The sequence below is a fragment of the Psittacula echo genome, assembly GCF_963264785.1.
Source record: "Psittacula echo genome assembly, chromosome: 6".
NCBI classification, from domain to species: Eukaryota; Metazoa; Chordata; class Aves; order Psittaciformes; family Psittacidae; genus Psittacula; species Psittacula echo.
The window spans coordinates 28,449,216-28,469,157 of NC_137743.1; the positions used below are offsets into that span (position 1 = coordinate 28,449,216).

General features: G+C 43.7%; 1 protein-coding gene across 1 annotated transcript in view; it reads right to left on the reverse strand.

Moving 5' to 3' along the window:
• TFCP2L1 (transcription factor CP2 like 1) overlaps nucleotides 1–19,605 on the reverse strand; it is a gene marked incomplete at both ends in the record, with an annotated part of 32,046 nt that extends 12,441 nt beyond the window's left edge. Inside the window, 3 exons of the mRNA XM_080621495.1 lie at nucleotides 647–723; nucleotides 15,076–15,227; nucleotides 19,544–19,605. Coding sequence (XP_080477621.1) covers nucleotides 647–723; nucleotides 15,076–15,227; nucleotides 19,544–19,605 — 291 coding nt within the window. The remainder of the gene's footprint in view (nucleotides 1–646; nucleotides 724–15,075; nucleotides 15,228–19,543) is intronic.
• Between the last annotated feature and the right edge of the window lie 337 nt (nucleotides 19,606–19,942).

Below are 19,942 nucleotides of genomic sequence, written 5' to 3' on the forward strand. Positions count from 1 at the left end.
CACTTGAAATCCAGATTGGAATCCAAATTTTGCAACTAGTCCCCACTTCCCAAAAGAAATCCTGAGGCAGAACAGCCAAGAATTGGGGAGAGGAGGGCTTGAACGCTGGATCCAGCACCAAGATCCAGACCAAAGCTTTTGAATTTGAACTGGTTTGGGAGGTGGGAAAACAACAACAACAAAAATCCCCAAAACCAAATGATTAAGTTCCGTATGTTCATAATTATGCCCAAAATCAAAATAAACTGAAGCTATGCAAGATCTGCATCTCAGAACCATGTAAACATCAGGGTCCTCCATTTGACTTGTAACAGCCCAGGCATGTTTCTGGGGTTACGAAGGGAGACAAGTCTGCCTCTCAGCAGTTTTGACCATGTTCACCTCTGAACTTCGGGATTCCCCCAAACCCAGTATTCACAGTGAACCTCTGAGGCCCTGGTCACAAACAGAATAAAGGTTCCCCTGAAGCCCTGTAAAGCCAAGCTGCACAATCCCGTGAAACTAGCACTCAACAACTCTATCAGCCCTGCTCCCATTAAAAACAATGGCAAAGTATTTTCCATTGTCTCAGTGTGAGCAAGGTCAGGCTCTTCATTAGAGGTTGTATGTAATAGCAGGAAGAAAAGAAATCTATATTTCTCCTTACCTTTACATATTTTGTGTTTAAATCTTGAAACTCTCCCAATTTCCTATTCTCAAGTAGACGGATTTCATAAGACTGACCTAGAGTTTAAGGAAACATTTCCAAGGTGTTTAATATGTTGTAGCAATGAGAGAGTCATGCTGGCATTTATGTGGCTGACAAAACATACGTTTGATCAGGGAAAGCTTATATTTGGTAACATAATGCATTTGACCCAGTAATCAAGTAGGCACTAAAGCACAGCAGCAATCTGAGGGAAAGGTTTGTCTTTTGGCATCTAAAAGCTCTCAGTTAGGGCATCAATCTTAGTCTATCTCCCAGGGCTGCTACAGTTTTCTGGTCACCCTTCAGAAAGTCACAAAGGTGTTTGAGACAGTTGTTCCCCTGTGTCACAACACTATAACAGCACTGCCTTTGTCCGTCCTTTCCGCTGAAGCAATGGTTGTGTGAAGAGCTAGCCGCTGGCACAACAGGTCTGGGCACTATTCTGCAGAGGATAACAAGTTGGGCAAAGTCTTGCCTTCTATGGAGAACAGTCAGGCCTGTAGGGTGTTCCAGTGAACCAGAAACACAAGATTTGCCCCGTAAGACCTTGGCCATGGCTGCCCAGAGCATAAATACCTTTTCAGACACGCATGTGGAAGCAGCAAGGGGTATTACAGCATGTCCAGGGACCAATTCTGGGAAAGGAATTCATATTCCAGCACCCACCACCACTCTCAGCATAGGGAATTTAGCCTGTTCAGTAAATTCAGCTACTAATTTGTGAAATAACATCTCCCTCCGAGGCTGACAGCAAACAAACGAGACTGATGTCTCGATACCTCATGCACAAATGGCTATGACAGTACAAAAACTCATTGTACAGGACCAACTCTTTACAACAAACCTACAGCCAGTACAGAGGCAGGACAGGATTATTAGGATTAATGGAGTATATGTATACCTTATAGCTAGTTTTTCTTGTTCATCTTGCTATCTTCCCTTTTACTGAAAAATACACAAGGCAGGATAAGGCAGGCCCTAAGAAGGAAATCAATTTGAGTTTTCTAGCTCAACCAGTATCTCCGCAGAACCGGCCCTGCAGAAAACTGCAAAGCAGCTATATCTCCCTCTAAGCAGTTGCTACCAGCAGAGACAAAAAAATGTCACACTACTGGGTTGAGATCTAGAAATAGAAGATTTACGACAGCAGATGTGTCAGAAGGGCACCACGTTTCAGGCTGGTACCCTTCTGGGAATCCCAGCTTTTCCGTTTGCCCACATGAGTATGGACCATATCACTAGATCCCAGGGATAATTGTGCTTATTCAGCTGGCTGGGAGGGGGGGGGAATAAAGAGATGAGAGGCCATACTGAAGCCCCAAATGTTTGCACAACACTCCTACTGATGTCAATAGGAGTTCCACAAACAGGAAATGACCCCTGAATCCAGCAAGTGGCTTAGGGCACAGGGAGAGGAAAGAACAAACCATATGAAGTGCCAAATTAAGCACTGGAAACATGCATAGATCTTAACCCATCTCTTTGAGCATAAGTAAACCAAAATGACAACAGTGACCTTCCTTTGAAGACTACTGGACAACAAAAGTGTATTTTGTAAATGACAGTCCCAAAATTGAGGTCTTACATGCTTTAATTCAAGAGACTTTCTAATGTGCCCTCTGATACACATTAATATTTTTCACTTGGCAATTTTTAGAGAGATGTACATATCTGCCCACATAATCAACACTTGTTGCATTAGCATAAAAAAGATCAAGCTCCAGTTTGCAAAACTGGTTTTCTCTCATAGAATCATAAAATTATTTAGCTTGGAAAAGACCCTTAAGATCACCAAGTCCCACCGTTAACCTAGCACTGCCAAATTCACCACTAAACCATGTCCCTGAGTGGCACATCTGTTGTACTATGTACCTATGCATATCTTGTACCTGTGTATCTATATTGTATGAAGTACTTGGCTACTCAATAGCTCAATGGGGATAGATTTCACCAGCTATAAAGCAATACAGTTCATTACCTCAAACAAATGTACACAGACGAGCACCTCTTGCACCTACAGCCCATTCCCATGCAAATACAAAGCTAATTAATCATTACAGAAAATTAATTTAGGATTTGAGACAATGAGCATCCAAGAGACAGTAAAACACATGTATGACTACTCACATGGGGTAATACGAACAGAGAAATTAAATGGCATGAGATGTGCTATAAGGGAAGGCAACGGTAGAAGCAGAAGCACTGCCAGCCATTCAACAAGCATCTCAGGAATGAGCAGGGTTTTGGAACACCGTTTTTGCACTGATACACTCCTACTCTTTGGTCAGCCCTATTTGTAGTTCCAATGAGACAAAAGAAAATAATGAATATAAAAACACTGGCCATATTCCTTTCAAACTAGCATCAAGCACTCAAAAATCCTGCAGCATGCATCTTCCAACCATTTGCATGGGATAGGAACAATAATGCAACCTGACAGACAGCAGGCATTGCACATCTGATGGGAGTGATTTAGCTTGGACAGAGTTAGAAACAGATTCTGCCAACTGGCAAAAATAAAAAAACAACCTGTAGTGGAAACAGAGTTAATATTAAATGGAAAGCCAAAGAGGAAATAAAATGCTTTGATCAAAGATATATGGGTCATCTGATGTAAGCCCTGGAACTCAGTTTAGGCCACGAAAAAACTCAATCAAAATTATATTTTATGCTAACTGCTTTCCCCTTGACCTCTAAATGTTTAACTCCAGTTACTACACAGAATTGTTATCAAAACAAGCCAAGCTTCAGAAAACATGTAGCTTATTTCCCTCTCTGTGGAACTCTGTCAGTGAGAATTTGGTCCCAATTCCTCACAATTCCTTTATATATAAATGTTTTGTTACTGATTTTGAAAAATTCATTCTCCCTAAAAATTATTCCAGAAAATCCACTGCTTTATGGCTAATGGTACCCATAATTCATTGGTATAGCATGGACAATGTTGAGATCCTTGCACCTTTATAGCATCAAACTGCTTGGATTGGGTTTTTTTTCCTTGAAAAATACCTTCCAAACCTTGTTTACTCTATGTTTTCCACCATCACTATCAGCAAAAGTCCTGAAATAGTGAATTACAATCTCAGCCCTGCAATTATAACAATTGCAGGAAAACAAAGGTCTAAAGAATAATTAGTACTTGGATCTGTAAAATAAAGTGTCTAATAGTGACCTAACTTGAAGAAAGCAGAACTCCCCCTGGCGTCAAAGAGGGCAAAGAAGATGCTCGAGGCTCTGGTACGCAGATCATCTATAAATCCTGCATTACTGACTCACCAATACTAGCAGGCACAGACAGATCATATTCTTCTAAATCTAAAACAATAACAGAGTATTCTTAATCAGGTATCTGAAGCTGTAAAGAAATGTGGCTGCAATGTGACTAAATCAAACCATATTCCCAGTTCCCAAGACAGACTGCAAATAGCTAAGCCCAAAACATACAACTGAAATATAAGGAGTTCTCCTATATAGAGTTTTTTCACCTGTCTCAGATAGAAATACAGATTAATATAGGTTAGACTACATCTTTCCAAGCCAATCCTTTGTGGTAAAGCTGAAGACATGGCAGAGTAATCTCAGAGATGCTGAGACTCTGCAATGATTTGATTGAACTGTCCTTGACAAAGGCAGCATTCGGTTTTCAGCTGAGAAGGGTTTAACATCCACTGGGCTCAGACGGAAGGAAGAACCTGAAGAAAACACCTGTGGCAATGGAGAGCAACAGCTGCAGTTTTGGAGAGTCTCCCTGTACCAGGAGGACATTCCATATTGCTGCATGTTAGTTTTACACCCAGTGCTAACAACCAGCAATTTTCTGAAATCCTTTTCCTTCCATGCTCTCAACATTGGCTATAGCTGCATCACCATAGGCATACAAAGGTACCTAAAGCATGTCTATCACTAGCTAAAATAAGAGGATATCCTGCAAGCTAACTCCCAGGACAGGTGAGGCCAAAGCAGCCTTCTGCCTGCCTGCCTGCCTGCCTGACCTGGTGCTCTCTTCGCACAGAGCCTGCTAAAACTCCTTTTCCCTACCTCAGACAGAGAACAAAATGATAATAAATACTTAGAAAACCACAGTAAATTCCTGAGATGCAGTTTGTCTCCCAGCTTCACTGAAAGCTTCGGGGGCACCAATAAAAACCTGGGTGGGTGATGATACACTGTAATTTGTGTTTTGAACAGACATTCCCTGAGCAACAACAAATTTATGCAATCTCCTCCTAGGCTACGGTTTGAGCAACTCTGCTTTACGAACAAGAGTAGTGTCCAACAAAGTAGTAACCACCCAGCTTCAGAGAGTTCCTGCTTGGTGATTCATAAAGCAATTGCATCTATCTTAAAGAGGATTTATAGACTGCTTGCCTTTTTAGCTTTTATCGTCTTTGGTAACTAACACACATTAAATGCAGGCTGGGACAACAGAACTGAAAGTCAACAATTTGCTATGGATGGAAAATAATTTGGTTCAACACAGGAACACTTTCACCCACTCAAAAGGTACGAGCCACAATAGCTTAACTGATTTCCATTCCTGGGATTTAGTCAGCCATCAGGAGATTTAGGCCATTTCTGATTATAAAAGATTATCATTATTTCAAGCTCAAAGTTAAGTTTTGTTCAAAGATTATTTGCTCGACAGCCACAATATCTTGCTTGCTTTCTTTATTGTTTTGGCGTTATGTTTCAAAGGCCACTTGCACTACATATTTTGTGGTTTTCTGCATGATACACTGATACAATATGCTACTTTCCAACTAAGATGATGATGTTCCAGACCAGTATGAATCAGGCCTTACTTAATCTAGCCAAGTAGTCTGCCTGCTTTTGCAGCAATTAAACCCTAACCTTAGACTAAGCAATATCCCCAACAAAAGTCTGTGGAAAGATAAAAAAAAATGACTGGGAGTCCTCCTTCTCAGAATGGATCCACATAGCACTAGACAGAACCAGCCTGGAAACTGTTTGATTATTAAGCCAAGCTGGCCAATAAAAATTCCATTTAGCAACTTTATATGGACATCCTAAATAGCGCACAGATAAAGGCAAAGGAATGTTGACAGTCAAACGCAGCACACAGAAGGAGGGGGAGGAAAATAAGAAAGCATTTATCCTCCCAGACCGAAGCACATCCAGCAGCCAGGAGGATCACCTTTGAGACAGCCAAATGCAACTCTTCAGAGTGTCAGGCACACATAGATATTCTTCTGACAAGAAAGATTAAGGAACCCCCAGGGTAAACAGGCAAGAGAGACAGAGCCGGCATCTGAACTTGCATGCTTGATTTCCCACACCTTTTTGCCAGCCAAAAGCAAAAATAAAATTTAACGTAAGACTTGCTGAAGTGGCCCATGTGTGGAAGAAGGACAGAATCCTCCGCCCCTGGGTCACAAATGGCAGTGGATGTTTCTGCAGTTGCTTACTGCAGCCTCGTTTGACAAGATGCTTTAGGAGATATTTATCCAGTGGATATTATGAATTCACCAGCTACAAGATAGGCCACCCTGAAAGCTCCCTCTATGCTAGGAACATGGAAATCCTGCAAAGGAGGACCAACTGTGGGACACGAAATGTAAAAGGAACACAAGAGTCATTCCAACACTTTAGGACCCATTTTGCCTCACACCTCATCTTGAACGCAGCACTGAGTTATAAGCACCCAGAGGCAGAGCAGACTGAATATAGCCAGCCCTTTCCTGGCCATATCTTCCCAGTTTCTGGTATTCAGTGTCCAGACCATATCCATATCAAGCTGCCCAGTCATGACCAATGCTCCTCTTTTGTATGGTCTTCTTCCAAACTTATACTGTGGCAATAAGAACTGCAATTTACACATGCCTTCCTTTAGTATTCAGTCTCGCCCTTCACCTGCCTCCTGGCTGTTTCTCTCTGCAGCATAGCTCCACTATGTTTCTGTTACCCATCTGACTTCAGCACTGAGGATACCTGCCCTACTTGCCATTACCACCAGGGTAGCAAAGACTACAAGAACACAGCAGAACAATTAAACTACTAACTCTGCTACCACACCACAGAGCCTCATTGTCATCATGTCTCTTCGTACGCTTTTCCTCCTTTTACAATCTGCCCCCAGCTCGAGGGGTTTCCCAGCTCCCTCCTTGCTCTTTCCCTACTTCTTTCTTGTGGGAAAGCCAAACACATGCCTCAGAGCCAAGGCTGCTAGAGGAAAAATTCAATGCTCATTTACTATATGAACATTTGGCTGAACCCGACTCTTCCCAGAGTTTTGAAAATGGCCTTTTTTATAGTGGTGACACTTCATAGCTAACAGGCACTAAAAGAAACACTAATTTGCAGTGGTTTCTACTCAAAAGAGAGGGAGGTACATTTAATTCCTCCAATACTATAGTCTAACATTGTATCAAGGACACAAAACCAGTCAGTAGACAAAGAAACACTCCCAGCTGCCAAGTTCACTATGTGCACTTGGGCTTCTCTTGCATAGACCTCACCCATTTTGTTGGACCCCACCTAATCTAACACATGGTATACACTTTGATTTTTGATATAAATTAATTGGTGAAGAAATTATGATGGAAAGCTGAAAAAAAATATATGCCCTGTGAAAATAATTTCTTCCTGCATTTCCCCTTCTCTAGCATGTACTTGGAACACCCAGGACTATCTTAGTCACATCTGTCCAGCTCAGAAAACCTCAGCCCCCTCTGTGTAAGTAAAAAATACAGGCTTTTTCTGGTTTCAACCTGTTCTAAGTCAATTTGGACAACAGGTTTTATAGCTCTGTAAGAGTAGTTTTGTGTGTAATATTTACTTGAGTTTCAGATAACTAAGAAGAATGGTCCTGAGGGTGCTGAAGAGGGATGCAGAAGAGCTGAGTATGACTTCTGGCCCTCTGCAGCAGGCTCCCTCAGATACCCTTGGGTAAGTCACTTCCTTCACCACATTTCTGCAGTAAGAAATTGAGAGAAAACAAGTCTCACTCAGAACCTACCCATGGAGCAGGGGAGAAGATGTGACTGGCAACCATCCCCAACTGTAGCTTCAATGCCAGTCACAAATGTGGCATCAAGCTAGGACAAGAAGAATCTCACTGTCCAGACACTGACTAGTTTCAGGAACACGTAATAAATGCTTGGTAGGAAGCAAAGGGAAAAAAAAAAAAAAAGGTGTGGGGTTTTTTTTCCATCCTTTCTAGAAAAAGGGTACATTACTCCCTAAAAAATGTGTATTACTCCTATAAAAACAGCTAAACATGTCAAAACTACAGTATTCATCAAGCTTCCTATTACCACCTAAAACGTGATCTTTTAGGACACCTCAAATTAGAGTAAGCTAATTGGAAAATTTCCATGTCTTCTCAGATTGACACGTACATTGATACAAACACAAAATGCTGTAAAATCACAGGCAAAATGTCACTATCATATTTATAGGAATCTCAGAATAGATATGGATAATGGGAGAAAGTAAAAAAGTGACATGGAATATAAGGAAAGAATTTTACAGATATTCTCTTACTTCTCACTACACCCAGAGGAACTTCCGAGCACTTCCTTCCTTCACAGATACTGAAGATTTATGGAAGTGGGAGAACAAAATCAGTCTAGGCTTCCAGTAGCAGTTGTGCACAGGCTACAGTTCAGCAAGTTCACAATCCCATTTGAATTTTATCCAGATGTTAGCAACAGAAGAAAGGATTATAGAAAGAATAGAAAACAGCCTCTTGGTTAAAAGACAACTGATATTCTAGTTTCCTAGGGACAACAGAAGTCAGATGCTCTACTTATGCAGAGGTGCCCTGTCATCTGAAGCAAGATTCATAGTGGGCTTAGGGATGGTGCGGTTTGGAGACAGAGTTGTTTATCCTGGGCTGCCAAGTGAAGACAGAGCTGCCAAACATATGGGGAAATTGCTGCCAGCACAATTAATGGCTTCAGCTGAGACACCAGAACCTACTCAGAGCTGTCTTCAAAGTCAGGCAGGAGACAAATTCCTTCTCCAAAGATGAAGAGGTGCAGCACAAGAACCAAAACCACGGAGTGGCCAGTCTCAGAAATGAGAAAGACAAACCAGCTTCATTAGACATTTTTTAAGCCATCCAAACTCAGGAAGAGAGTGGAAAGGGGTCAAGGAGCAGTACAGAACCCTACAGCGATGAGGGATCAAGGATGCATAGGTGCATATCTACCAGGGAGCATCTCATATTCACAGTGTCAATGACACAAAGTCACTGTTGTGCCAGTGATCCCAGGAGAGGGTGGAGTGCATGTTCACACAGGAGAGGCCACCAGCAGCATAGCTCCTGGAAATACCCAGGTCCTGGTCAGTAACAGCAGTGATTGTTAGGAAAAGAGGCAGCTCTTAGCATGGGACAAAGCAAAAATATCCCCACAAATAGAGCTATAATTAAACCAGAAGCACACCCAAGCAGAGCTGGTCACTCAGCCTTCTCTACACTTCATTTAGGCAAATAGAGAATTGTTCCAGGAAAATTACAAACATTCAGACAGTTGTGACCCCATAAAACTCAATTACGTAGGAGTTAACGTCAATACAAACCAGCTTTTTCTATTTACTGTAAATCTCCGTGTTTAAAACTGGGTTCTCTGGCTGCAGAAGATTAGACAACCGAATTTGAACTTTAGACTTTTTAAAAGAGGCAAAGGTTCTTTTTTTGCCTTCTGTTGTAAGCAATTTCATCCCCTACCCAAGCAGTTAGCAATCACCTTCAAGGCATCCTCTTCACCTGCTCACTGCCCAGTGCTTTCTTCACCTTTCTTTGGAGCAGAAACCATAACAGGTCTGCAGTGAGCTGAGGCAGTACAAAACCCAGCAAATTTTCAACGTAACAGTTTAAAGTGTACCCGTTTATGCACATATGCCTCAAACCTGGATGCATGCATTTGCACCTGAGGGCTGGAAATCTTGGGCTTTCATTTAAGTGTGACCCAGACTAAAACTAAGTCCATCTTTAGCTTCATGAGACATCCGTTGCTTATGTACCTCTACAGCAATGCTCCCAATATTGTCACAGATCTTCTCAGATGTCAGTGGTTTTCTCTCATGGTGTGGGGTTTTGGCTTGTTTGTTTTCTGGGCTGTCTAGGACTGGCAATAAAGATGACTCCTGGAAGACACTGTAAAGTAGAGGTGGCCAGCCTGCCTAACCTTAACCAGCTGTATACTAAAATCCTCACATGGCCAAGAACCACACATCTGGAGAGCTGAATAGAGCCCAGGAAAATTGTACAGGCAGGTGGCAGCCAGTGACTCCAAAGTACCACTGTGGGACAAGGCTGGATTTGTCACACAGCCTGCCCTCAGTGACCCTCTGCTATCAACCTTAACCACCCTTTGAGTAATTTAGATCTGAGACTGAGCCAACCCAATGCTGGTCATGAAACAAAATCATGGGTTGAATAGCTCACAGTCCACACGTGGTGGACTAGCCAATTCCCTTGAGCAATGACTTTCAGGTTTCTGTGGGTTTTGGCTTTTTGTTTTTTAAAGGGATAATTTTATTTTCCCACATTTATTAGCATGCAGATCTACTGTACAGTGTTTGTTTCCTCCGCATTCCTCCTGGTGCAGTTTCTGGAACCACCTTCAGTACTCCCATTTCTGTCCACGTTTGAAACTAGTTTCAACCAGCCATGGTCAAACCACACCCCGTATGACTGCACACCATGGAATATGCAACTGCATCAAGCCCTCTTGCTAAAGCAGTGGTTTGTAATATGGTTGCTGGTTGATTGTTTGTCTGAAAATCCCTATCCACAGGAGACACTGAAATAGTGCTAAAAGGCAGGCTAGTTCCAAAAATGTTAGGCGATGTTTGTGCAGCAGACTTCTGGACAGTGTAGCTGTTGACAGATGTGATCCCTGACCAGAGGAGCGATGTCAGCAGCAGCTCCTAGTGCAAGGACAGCACTCTTACCAGTTCTGTGCACTGAAGGCAGAGTGATGTTAAGATACCATACTAATAGGTCTATACTTTGTCCCATCATATGAGTAACCTTGCTGAGATCCAGTAAAAATCAGTTAATGTAGGAACTGCCCTAAGAATTAGCAAACTAAGATCATGTTGAATTTGGGCTAGCAGGGCTCTGGCTCCAAGCTTCCCAAGGAATGTGGGAATGCATGGCAGAGAAGAGATCAGGAAAGACAAGTGTAATGAGTCAACCTTTGGAAACCAAGCTAAGGATTTGACTCTAGTTACTTCATTTACAGGCTGGTTCTAGAGCTGCAGCCAGCAAGCTCTCATGGTTTCAAACTGGAGCAGACAAGCTTAGGAGCCTGCTACTGCTGAATGTCCCCAAGTCAACTTAACACAACAGCTAAGCTCACTCCTCTGTGCTCCCTCAGAAATGTTCTCCCTGCCCTTGCTGAAAACACTGGTCTCCAGCTCAGGAGTCTTCTCGGCTTCCTCCTTGACCTTTGTGGAGGGCCCAGGCCAAAAACCTCCTCCTCCTCCTCAATGCCACTGACCATCTCTCTGGGTCTATCCAGCGGGGAGCAAGGCTCATAAGAAGTCATTACGCTCCACAAGCATGAAGCCCTCTCACATTTGTACACAAACACAATCACCAGACAGCCCTTCTTCCTAGCCCATATGAAACCCTTTTAGATGTCATCTGACTCTCTCCTCCAGTTCTTCTATGCTACTTGGCCTTCAACTTGCCTACCCAGTTCTTCCAGCTTTCCCCCCTCCATAGCTGTCACACCTGACCTTTATTCCATCTAGTAGTGCACATGGACCATCTCCTGAGCTGGTCCACTCACCAGCCATCACTGAATCAGTCATCTGTGGAGCGTTTCAGGGCAGGGAGCAGAGTGCTTCATGGTGACAAATGGTCAGTTACTGAGCGGTGAAAAGCTCAAGTCAGGATGGAACATCTTGGATAGCAAGTGGTGGCAAGAGTCACGCAGCAAGCAGTAAACCCCAAACCCAGTCCTCATAATTTGGATAAATAACCACATGGGATGTGAATTGCTTTGTTGAAGCTGAGACAGCCACTCTGTTTTTGTATGTGCCTTACTAGGAGCCAGCTGTGACTGATGCTCTCTATCAGAGCAGACAGGGTGGAGAGACATCCATTAATGAAGTTACCCATTTGCTAAAGTAATCCATCACAAAACTCAAACATACAAGGAAGAAGAGAAGTTTTATGTAACAACATTTGGCCAGACCATGATAAGCACAGAAAGAGGGTAAGGTGCAAGAGGTGTCCCTTTGCTTACAGTCAGTATAAGGTGAAAGGAATGGGCTAAACTGCTCCATGAAATGGCTATGGTACTACAGCTGGGTCACGGTGCTCTGGAGTCAGTCAGCTCTTCTGCTATGCTGGTAGTATTGGCTCGAGAGATCTGGGCTGTCTTGAGGTCCCCTTCACATACCTCCCCCAGGCTCATAAAATCTAATTCAGTTAGTGGGATTGATTTTCTCTCAAGGCCTTGAACTTACATGGGCCTCTAGCACAGGCAGGACAATAGACATCAATGTGGCAGCACTTGAGTGGGATTTCAGGGCTTGTATTGAGCAGGTCAAAGTAAAGAGGTGCAGCACCCTCCTCTGGTTTCGGAGAAGGATTGGGAAAATACCTAAACAGGTACCTGCTGGAAAACTATGTCGCCCAAGAATCAAAAGAGGTCCCCATAGACAAGTGTTGCTGAAATGAGAAGAAAGTTTGACTCAGGCATTTTAATTTTTGCTTTTGAAGAGACACAATTTTTTATTCCAGAAAGTCAATGCATGAGGCCAATGCATTGCTTTTAACATAAATGTCACGAAAAAGACTAAAATACCCTTTTATGTAGAAGTTCCTAAACAGGAACTTCTAAGTGAAATGGGAGATTATCTGTCAACTCAAATTGATTCTTTGTCCTGGAATTGCAAGACAAATCCTCATCTATTTGTAGCCCCAAACACTGTCCACACTGATATCGCACCAACAGAAATTAGACTCCCCAGCTCTGTCCATAGCTGGTTGAAAGGCATGTCCAGCATGCTGTTCTCCCCATATCTGCAGTTACCTTCAATGAATTCAACAAGCTTCCTACAGCATATACACATGGGAGTAGACTTCAGTTCCTTTTTCCTAACTAGCACGGGCAAGGGATTTTGGCCTAAGGGACTTAGTATCAAAGTAGACTACATGTCAGACAAATTTACAGTCAAGGCCTACCCTTGTTACCTGAAAGGGTCAGTGCTGGGAGCAAAAGTGCAGCCAATGGTGTGGACTCTGAAGCAACCTGCTCAAGTGGAGCAGAATGGCTTTTAAATTAGGTACACGGCAAGAGCTCAAGAGGAGAGAAAGAAAACCCAAAACAAACCCCCACAAAAAAAACCAAACAGCATCTTTCTATATACAGACAGCCTTGAATTTCAGGAGGTTTGGGTTTTGGTTTTTTTTTTTTCTCCAAGAAATCCAGAGCATTTTAGTGTAAGGAGGAAGACAGATTTCTTGGGATGTTAAATGATGTAAGGATGCTCCCGTGAAGATTGCAGGCAGATGCAAAGCTCTTGCCAAGAGGAATAGAAAGCAGCAAGCTATTCAATTGTCAGAAGCTCACCACCTTTTGCCACTGATCACCCCAAAGATGCTCTAGGAAGAAGTGCTGTTTCCATCCAGTGTGGCAAGCCAACAGCACTACGGAGTGCCCACATTTTCCCCCAGCACCTTCCCAACTCTGTCCCACTGCACAGCTCCTGCCAGATGCATCCCTTCTTTGCTCCTCCAGGCCTGTTGAGCCTCATGCTCTCCAGAGTGTATTCTGCAAGGACACATCCCATCTTTCCCCTTGAGGGATGAAAGACAGATGCAGAAGATACCCAACAACTGGTGGTCTGGCAAGGAAATAGGTCAGTACTGTGTCCAGACTAAGCTGGAGAAAGCCTAACACAACACGGTCTATCTGCAAAGGCAGTAGCAGTCTTACTTTGCACTGGAAAATGTAGACTGCTCTAGCCACAACTTTGGAGTTGGTGTTTCTGTTAATTTGTTTGGGTTGGTTTTTTTTTTAACTCACTGTATTGTGTAAAGAGTGGTCTAACTTTTGCCCTAAAAAGTAAAAAAAAAAAAGCAGGCGCTGCCTCATGTACGCTAAAATGTTTGGCCATCAACTGCTTTTCACAACAGAAAATCTTTTACTCTGAAACACGACAGATTTGTGTTTGACAAAAAAAATTCATTTCCATTTCACCCTTGATGTGCTCCGTATCACCTCCTGGAGTCTGCTATTTGGATGGATAAACAGAGAGGACACAGTCATCTCTAGCGTCTTTTGATGCTGGGAGCCAGCACAGTGCCAGCTTATGTGACAGGAAACATTTGGCTTCTTGAGCAAAGCCTGCAGCAGTTGGCCATCTTTCTATGGGGGCTCCATGCATCTACCACCTAGCAACACAGATCCAGCAGCCAGGCACACCTGAGGTCAGAGTCCAAAGGAGGTCATGGCTCTGCTTTGCACAAGCATTCACAGAAAACTTAGCCAGAGAAGCACCAAAGCAAGCTTCATGCTTGGTGCACAAAAAGCTTAAAGAGCTGGGACAGTGCCCTGAAGCAGGATAGGGTCTCAGTAGCAGGACTGACAGCCTTCAGCTTGTTGCTAGGTTAATGCCTTTGTTTACAACCTGGTAGAAAATAAGTGTAGTTAGGTTTTAGCATAATCTGTGCCTGGAGAGGCTGGATTTCTCCCAGGACCCACACACAGGAGGTGCTGCAAAGTGACAGTCAAATACCAACCACAGATGTATCTGCACAAATTCTGCCAAAGGTAAGGGGGAAGCCAAGGGAAACACATAGTGCTTGTTTATCCAGGAGTAAAAATTATCCTATGAGGTCAGTTACAGAGGACTTCGCTGCACTGAACCCAAGCAACTTGACAAGTTAGGGACTGAGCACTGCCACATCACCCAACCACACCACACAGCCAGTGGGAGCAATGTCACACCCTGCCCAGACCACCAAGGAGCCCTTGGATACCTGCAAACTCATGCTCTGACAATGCCCTCCAGCAGCGCCTGGGGATGTGCAATGTTAAGAGCCCCCCCAAGGCCAAAGTTTGCCAATATGCTTAATTAAACTGGCCTTTTAAGATCAAGGCAGGAGGCTGCAGCTTAGGTTGTCTGAGATCAAGCACAGTACAGGGAACTGTGCATGCTATAATGCTGCTCTAAGTAAATGGTTAAATCACTGGTACTTGACTATTCTATAACAGTTGAAAATTTGGTATATAAATGTGAAAAATTAAATATTCCTCCTTTCTTCCAACCCCCTCCCAATCTCTATCCCTCTTTTTCGCAATCCCACTATCCCCAGTCAGGCACAAGTATGAGATTAAATCTGTCTCATTAACTGTTCCCGGGAAATATACCCTCCTTCAGCATAGTGCAAACCCCACCTTGGTTGAGATAGGTCAGGGTTTCTTCGTGCAGTTTCACAGCAGGTGATGTGGCTGTGCAGAGGACATACTGAAAGGGTGGCAATTTGGCATCATTTTCAGGAGACAGCTGAGGTTCTTCCTGCTTGAAGATCGGCAGTGCAAGGACATCTCTGCAACACAGAATTCACACACATTCACTTAGAGAGACTTGACAGAATCCTAGCTTCAACCTGTGCTTGATTCTCGTGCTCTGAGATAATCGAAATGGCCTCTGGAGAAACAGCAAGTTATGATAGCTAAACAAAAAAGAATTCAGCCTGTATAATGTAATAAGGCAACTTCTGCCTCTCAGATGTTGGCACTGGACACAAAAGAACACAGCATTAGCAAAATATAATATTTCTGAGAATTAATTTATGTTTGCTAAACATAAATTGGATCTACTTTTCAATAAAGCAGTCTTCCTGATGAGGAAATAATGTATCAAAAATAGATTATTCATCCTTGTGGAATTGCATTTGTTTAAGAGTTCTTGGGTTCCCAGATGAAATACCTTCAGGAAAATAAAGGGCAAGAAGCGTTAGACTAATAAAATGTTAGACATTAGTGTTAGACTAATAAAATGCCTACAAGTAGCAGCCAATATGAGAAGCAGACACAGCTCTGATGTAGAAAGGAGACATTCAGGTAAATGATGACATGAACTGCTGGGTTAATTGACTCATAATATCTCCTTGCACTCTAATAAACCTGGTCCCAAGATCTCACATAGCTCTTAAGACAGCATCAGGCTACCTTCATAAATGCACACGCACATAGGTGCTCAGGAGCAGCTTCACTAGGACACAGTCTGTGTTCTCACTCCTTTAAAGGATGTTCATGCTGACCTGCCTGTTGATTCAGTGTCAGACTGATCCCAACCCACACTAATCCCCAAGCAGAACAGGTATTAGCAAGGCTGAGAGCACAACAGAATGATCAGCACAAAATGAGATGCCAGGAATAAGCATCCTTATCTCAGCATGTCTGATACTGAAAGATCACATTAGCCTTTCCCATGTCAACATTTCTGGTCATTGTGTCCACCTACTTAAGACATTAATACCCTTCCAAATTAGGAGGATTATGTTGAGCACAGAGACAGTTCAGAATAGGAAGCAACTTTTTTTCCTCCTCCATTTCCTCTAGATGTGTGAAGACTTGAGATTCCCATTACAGAGGCTGCAGTTCTGCTCCTTTCAGTAAACCCATACACAAAAAGCTTTAAGAAAAACATTCAGGACCATGCTGGCATGTACGGACATGCTCCCTATGGAAAGAACATTTAGAATTTTCCCCTTGCCTATTCAGTTAATGATCCACCCTGCGTTCATTCATAGCACCCACAACCTTGAAGGCTACCCAGGTCATGAGTGAAAAGGTGCAGCAGTTTACAGCAAATTGCTGAAGTGCCTGGTTCAAACACAGGTACTCCTATTTATGGCAAAATAAAAGCAGAGAGCAAGCTGTGCCATTTAAGATACAGACAGGAGAAAAGAAACACCCATCTCTGCATTTTCTCTTACAACCCCTCCATATTATCACCAACTCAAAAGCACCCAGCCCCATTCACTTACTGGCAATACTGACCTAATCACAGCTCTTGACTAACTGCAGTCACAGGGAGGGCTTTTTTTTCTCCTTAGTGGTGATGATTTGCTACAGTAATGAAGTGAAAGAAATGCCCACAGCAGATCTCTGAAATAGATCGCATTGCTCTACACACATGCAGGATCCAATACCACTCCAGAGGACAGCCACTCACCCCAGACGCCAACATTTGCTCTAACACACTCGTCTGCACAGTGCTATCAGAATGAGTGTTGCTTTGCAGATGAGAACAGGTCAAAAACTCTGAAGCCTGAAAGCTTCTGCAGATCAGAAATCAGCACACAATCTAGCCCAGGTTTAACAGTTAAAGTTGAGATATTCGTACACCTATTCAGCTGAAGTAGTTGAGAGATTTAGGCAAGGGGAAGTCTAAATCCAAGTACCAAATACCATATTTCACACAATACTCTTAACACCCTTACACTTGCTGGAACAGCTGTCTTATTGCCAAAGACTGTAAGCATGGTTTGGCTTCCAGAAAGTTTCACTGTATTAAAAGCACTGACTAAACCACACAAGTTAATTTTTATTCCTGAACTAATGGCCAGTGGTATTCATAGCTTTGGATCAAGCCCTTCTAAAACATTTCACCTTATTAAAAGCACTCAGAACTTAGAAGGACGGGAGCAACAGATCAAGGCTTAGAAGAATGCCAAAGCTATAGCTATACAAGCCATCAAAATATTTGTTCAGCTCTCTTCAGTCCAGAGTTGCAAATCAAGTTTTTGAAAAAGCAGGCTTTTACAACAGCTCCTATCCTTAAAAAAAAGGGGGCAGGAGGCAAGGGGATGAAACACCCTTAAGACTCTCCCAAGTTTCATCTTTATGCTAAAGCTTTACAGCTCTGGTCTTAACCAACTGCTAGTTCACTTACATGGAAGGGAGAAAGTTGTAAGAGTTCAGTCAGCTGGCAGAACTGAGAGCAAAATACATACTGGGTTTCCACAAAAACAAATGAATATTTACAAGGACTTTTCTGTAGTATTGTCTTGCTATAACTACAAATATCACTGAGGTATGGCAGAATTTACACGAATGTCTAGATACGCACAACACCTCTGATGTCTACAAGGTATAACGGATACAAACTTTTCCTACAGCTACTTCAAGGTTTGTCCTATTTCAGCTTCCTGTGCAAAGTCATTACAGGTATGGAAAACCTTCAGAAAGGCACAGCTTGGAAGAAAAACACCCCTCGAGAAATGCATGCCTTCACACATTCCCATGGAGAGTAAAGTAGCCAGAATTACAAAACCCAAAGATTTTATTCAACTGACCTTCCCTGAAACACCTGAGGCCATTCCTGCCACAGAACTCTAAAAGAAAGCTCTCTAAAGAGCTTTCAGTCCCAGATCAAAACCATCACTGTCACAGAGGCAGGTACTCACTAAAGCTGAAGTTTGTTCCTAAAACACCAACAGGTTACCTTCATACTAGCAGCCTTCCTGCCAGAGCAGGTCTCCTCTATCCCCTCCAGCTAGCACCAAACAGGCAAAAATAATCTAATATGTTTTCTGGCCAATTAAAAGGAATTTGAGTTGTGGGCTCAAGCCTGACACAGACTTGTAGCAATCATACTACAAATCCATGGAGTTAATGAAGCAGTCTGAGCACCATAAATGCTCTCTAATGCAGACGCAGCGCACACAATTACCAATGCCGATGCTTCTCTGCTACTACTATTCACACTGTCCCAAACCAGTCAGATTTGCAAATCCAGATGAAGAGAGAACAAGACTTTTGCCACATACATGTTGTTAAGACAGACACTGGGATAGAGTGAGGAGATGCAAAACCCTGTATGAAGAAGTGGAGAAGCTGCCAAAAAGCAAGAACCTCATGGAATTATGGTATTATTATTTAGTAAAATAAATAAATAAATATTTTTCAAATACTCTGATAGGGAATAGTTAGAATTGTGTGTCTCCTTGAAAGGGAAGTATTATCTGTGTTCCAAGTGCTCTGCCAGACAAACTCAACGTTCTCTCAACAGCCGTTATTTGAGGGTACATTCTGAAAGCAAGGTTCCTTAGCCACAGCCAAGGCCTTCATTGCTGCAATTCAGCAAATTCACACATCAGCAGAGCAGCAGCAGCAACTTACACCACCTGAGAGCTCAGCTTTACATGTTCTCAGAAAAAAAAACATAAGCATCCAGCAGAAAGGAAGCTCCCAAAGTTGCCTGCTTTGACATCTTTTGGAGGGAGGAAATACGGGCTTGTGCTACACGTTAGAGACTATTGTTTAGCAGCCCTTGTGCTTAAATTAGGCACATTTAATTAAACACAAATGTGTGGAGGCAGGAAAAAGCTGGTTTAGACAAGCTCAGAAAGTGAAATTTTGAGCTTTTTACCCATCGTCCTAAAAAGAAGAGAAAGAAATCCCATCCTCAGAAAACTGGATACTCTCTCAGTTGGCCAACAGACGCTTTCCACAGGCTTCTGACAGCACTTTGCAACTAGCGCACCTTCTCCGTGCGAGCTGCACTACCTAAGCCCGTGAGCAGAGGGAAGCCGGCAAAAGCAGAAGGGCAAAGTTGCACAGAGTTGTCTAACTAGGTGCAAGAAAGAAAAAAAAAAAAAAAAAAAAAAAAAACATAAAAAGAAGGGGAAAAAATAAAAGAGCACCCGCACCTCTCAAAACGAGTCAGGAGCGCTCACCCCGCGTGATGCGGCTGCTCCGCTGGACGCCGGGTACCGCCAACGTGTACCGCCCGGGCAGCCCAACGAGCAGGATGCCTCGGAGCCAGCAGACACCCTTCCCTTAACCCCCGTGCCCGCCTTAATACCCTTAACCCGCTGGAGGTTCACGCCGCCCGGGGCTGGCGGGGACTCACCGCAGGTAGCTGCCGGTCGAGTGCTGGTTGTAGTGCTCAGGCTGCGTGTGCCAAAACAGCATCTTGGGGGCGGTGGGCGAGGCGGAGTGAAAAGGAGGGCCCGGTGTCAGCACGGTCCCTGGGGCCGGGCGGCAGAAGGGAGCCAGCCGGGCTGCCCACCCGAGGCACGCCGAGCACAGCTGCGATCAACTGGAGCCGCAGTCCCTGCAGCTCCCGGCGCTTTTATGGCTCAGACCCGGCAGCCGCGGGTTGGCCGGGCTGGGGCGCCAGAGCAGGTCGAGCCCTCCCCTCTTCCGCCCCGTCCCGCCCCACCGCCACCCTCGGTCCGCGCGCGCGGACGGGTCGGGGCAGGTCGGGGAGGAGGGACGGGCGGAGGCGGCGGGAGGTGGTGTCGCCCCC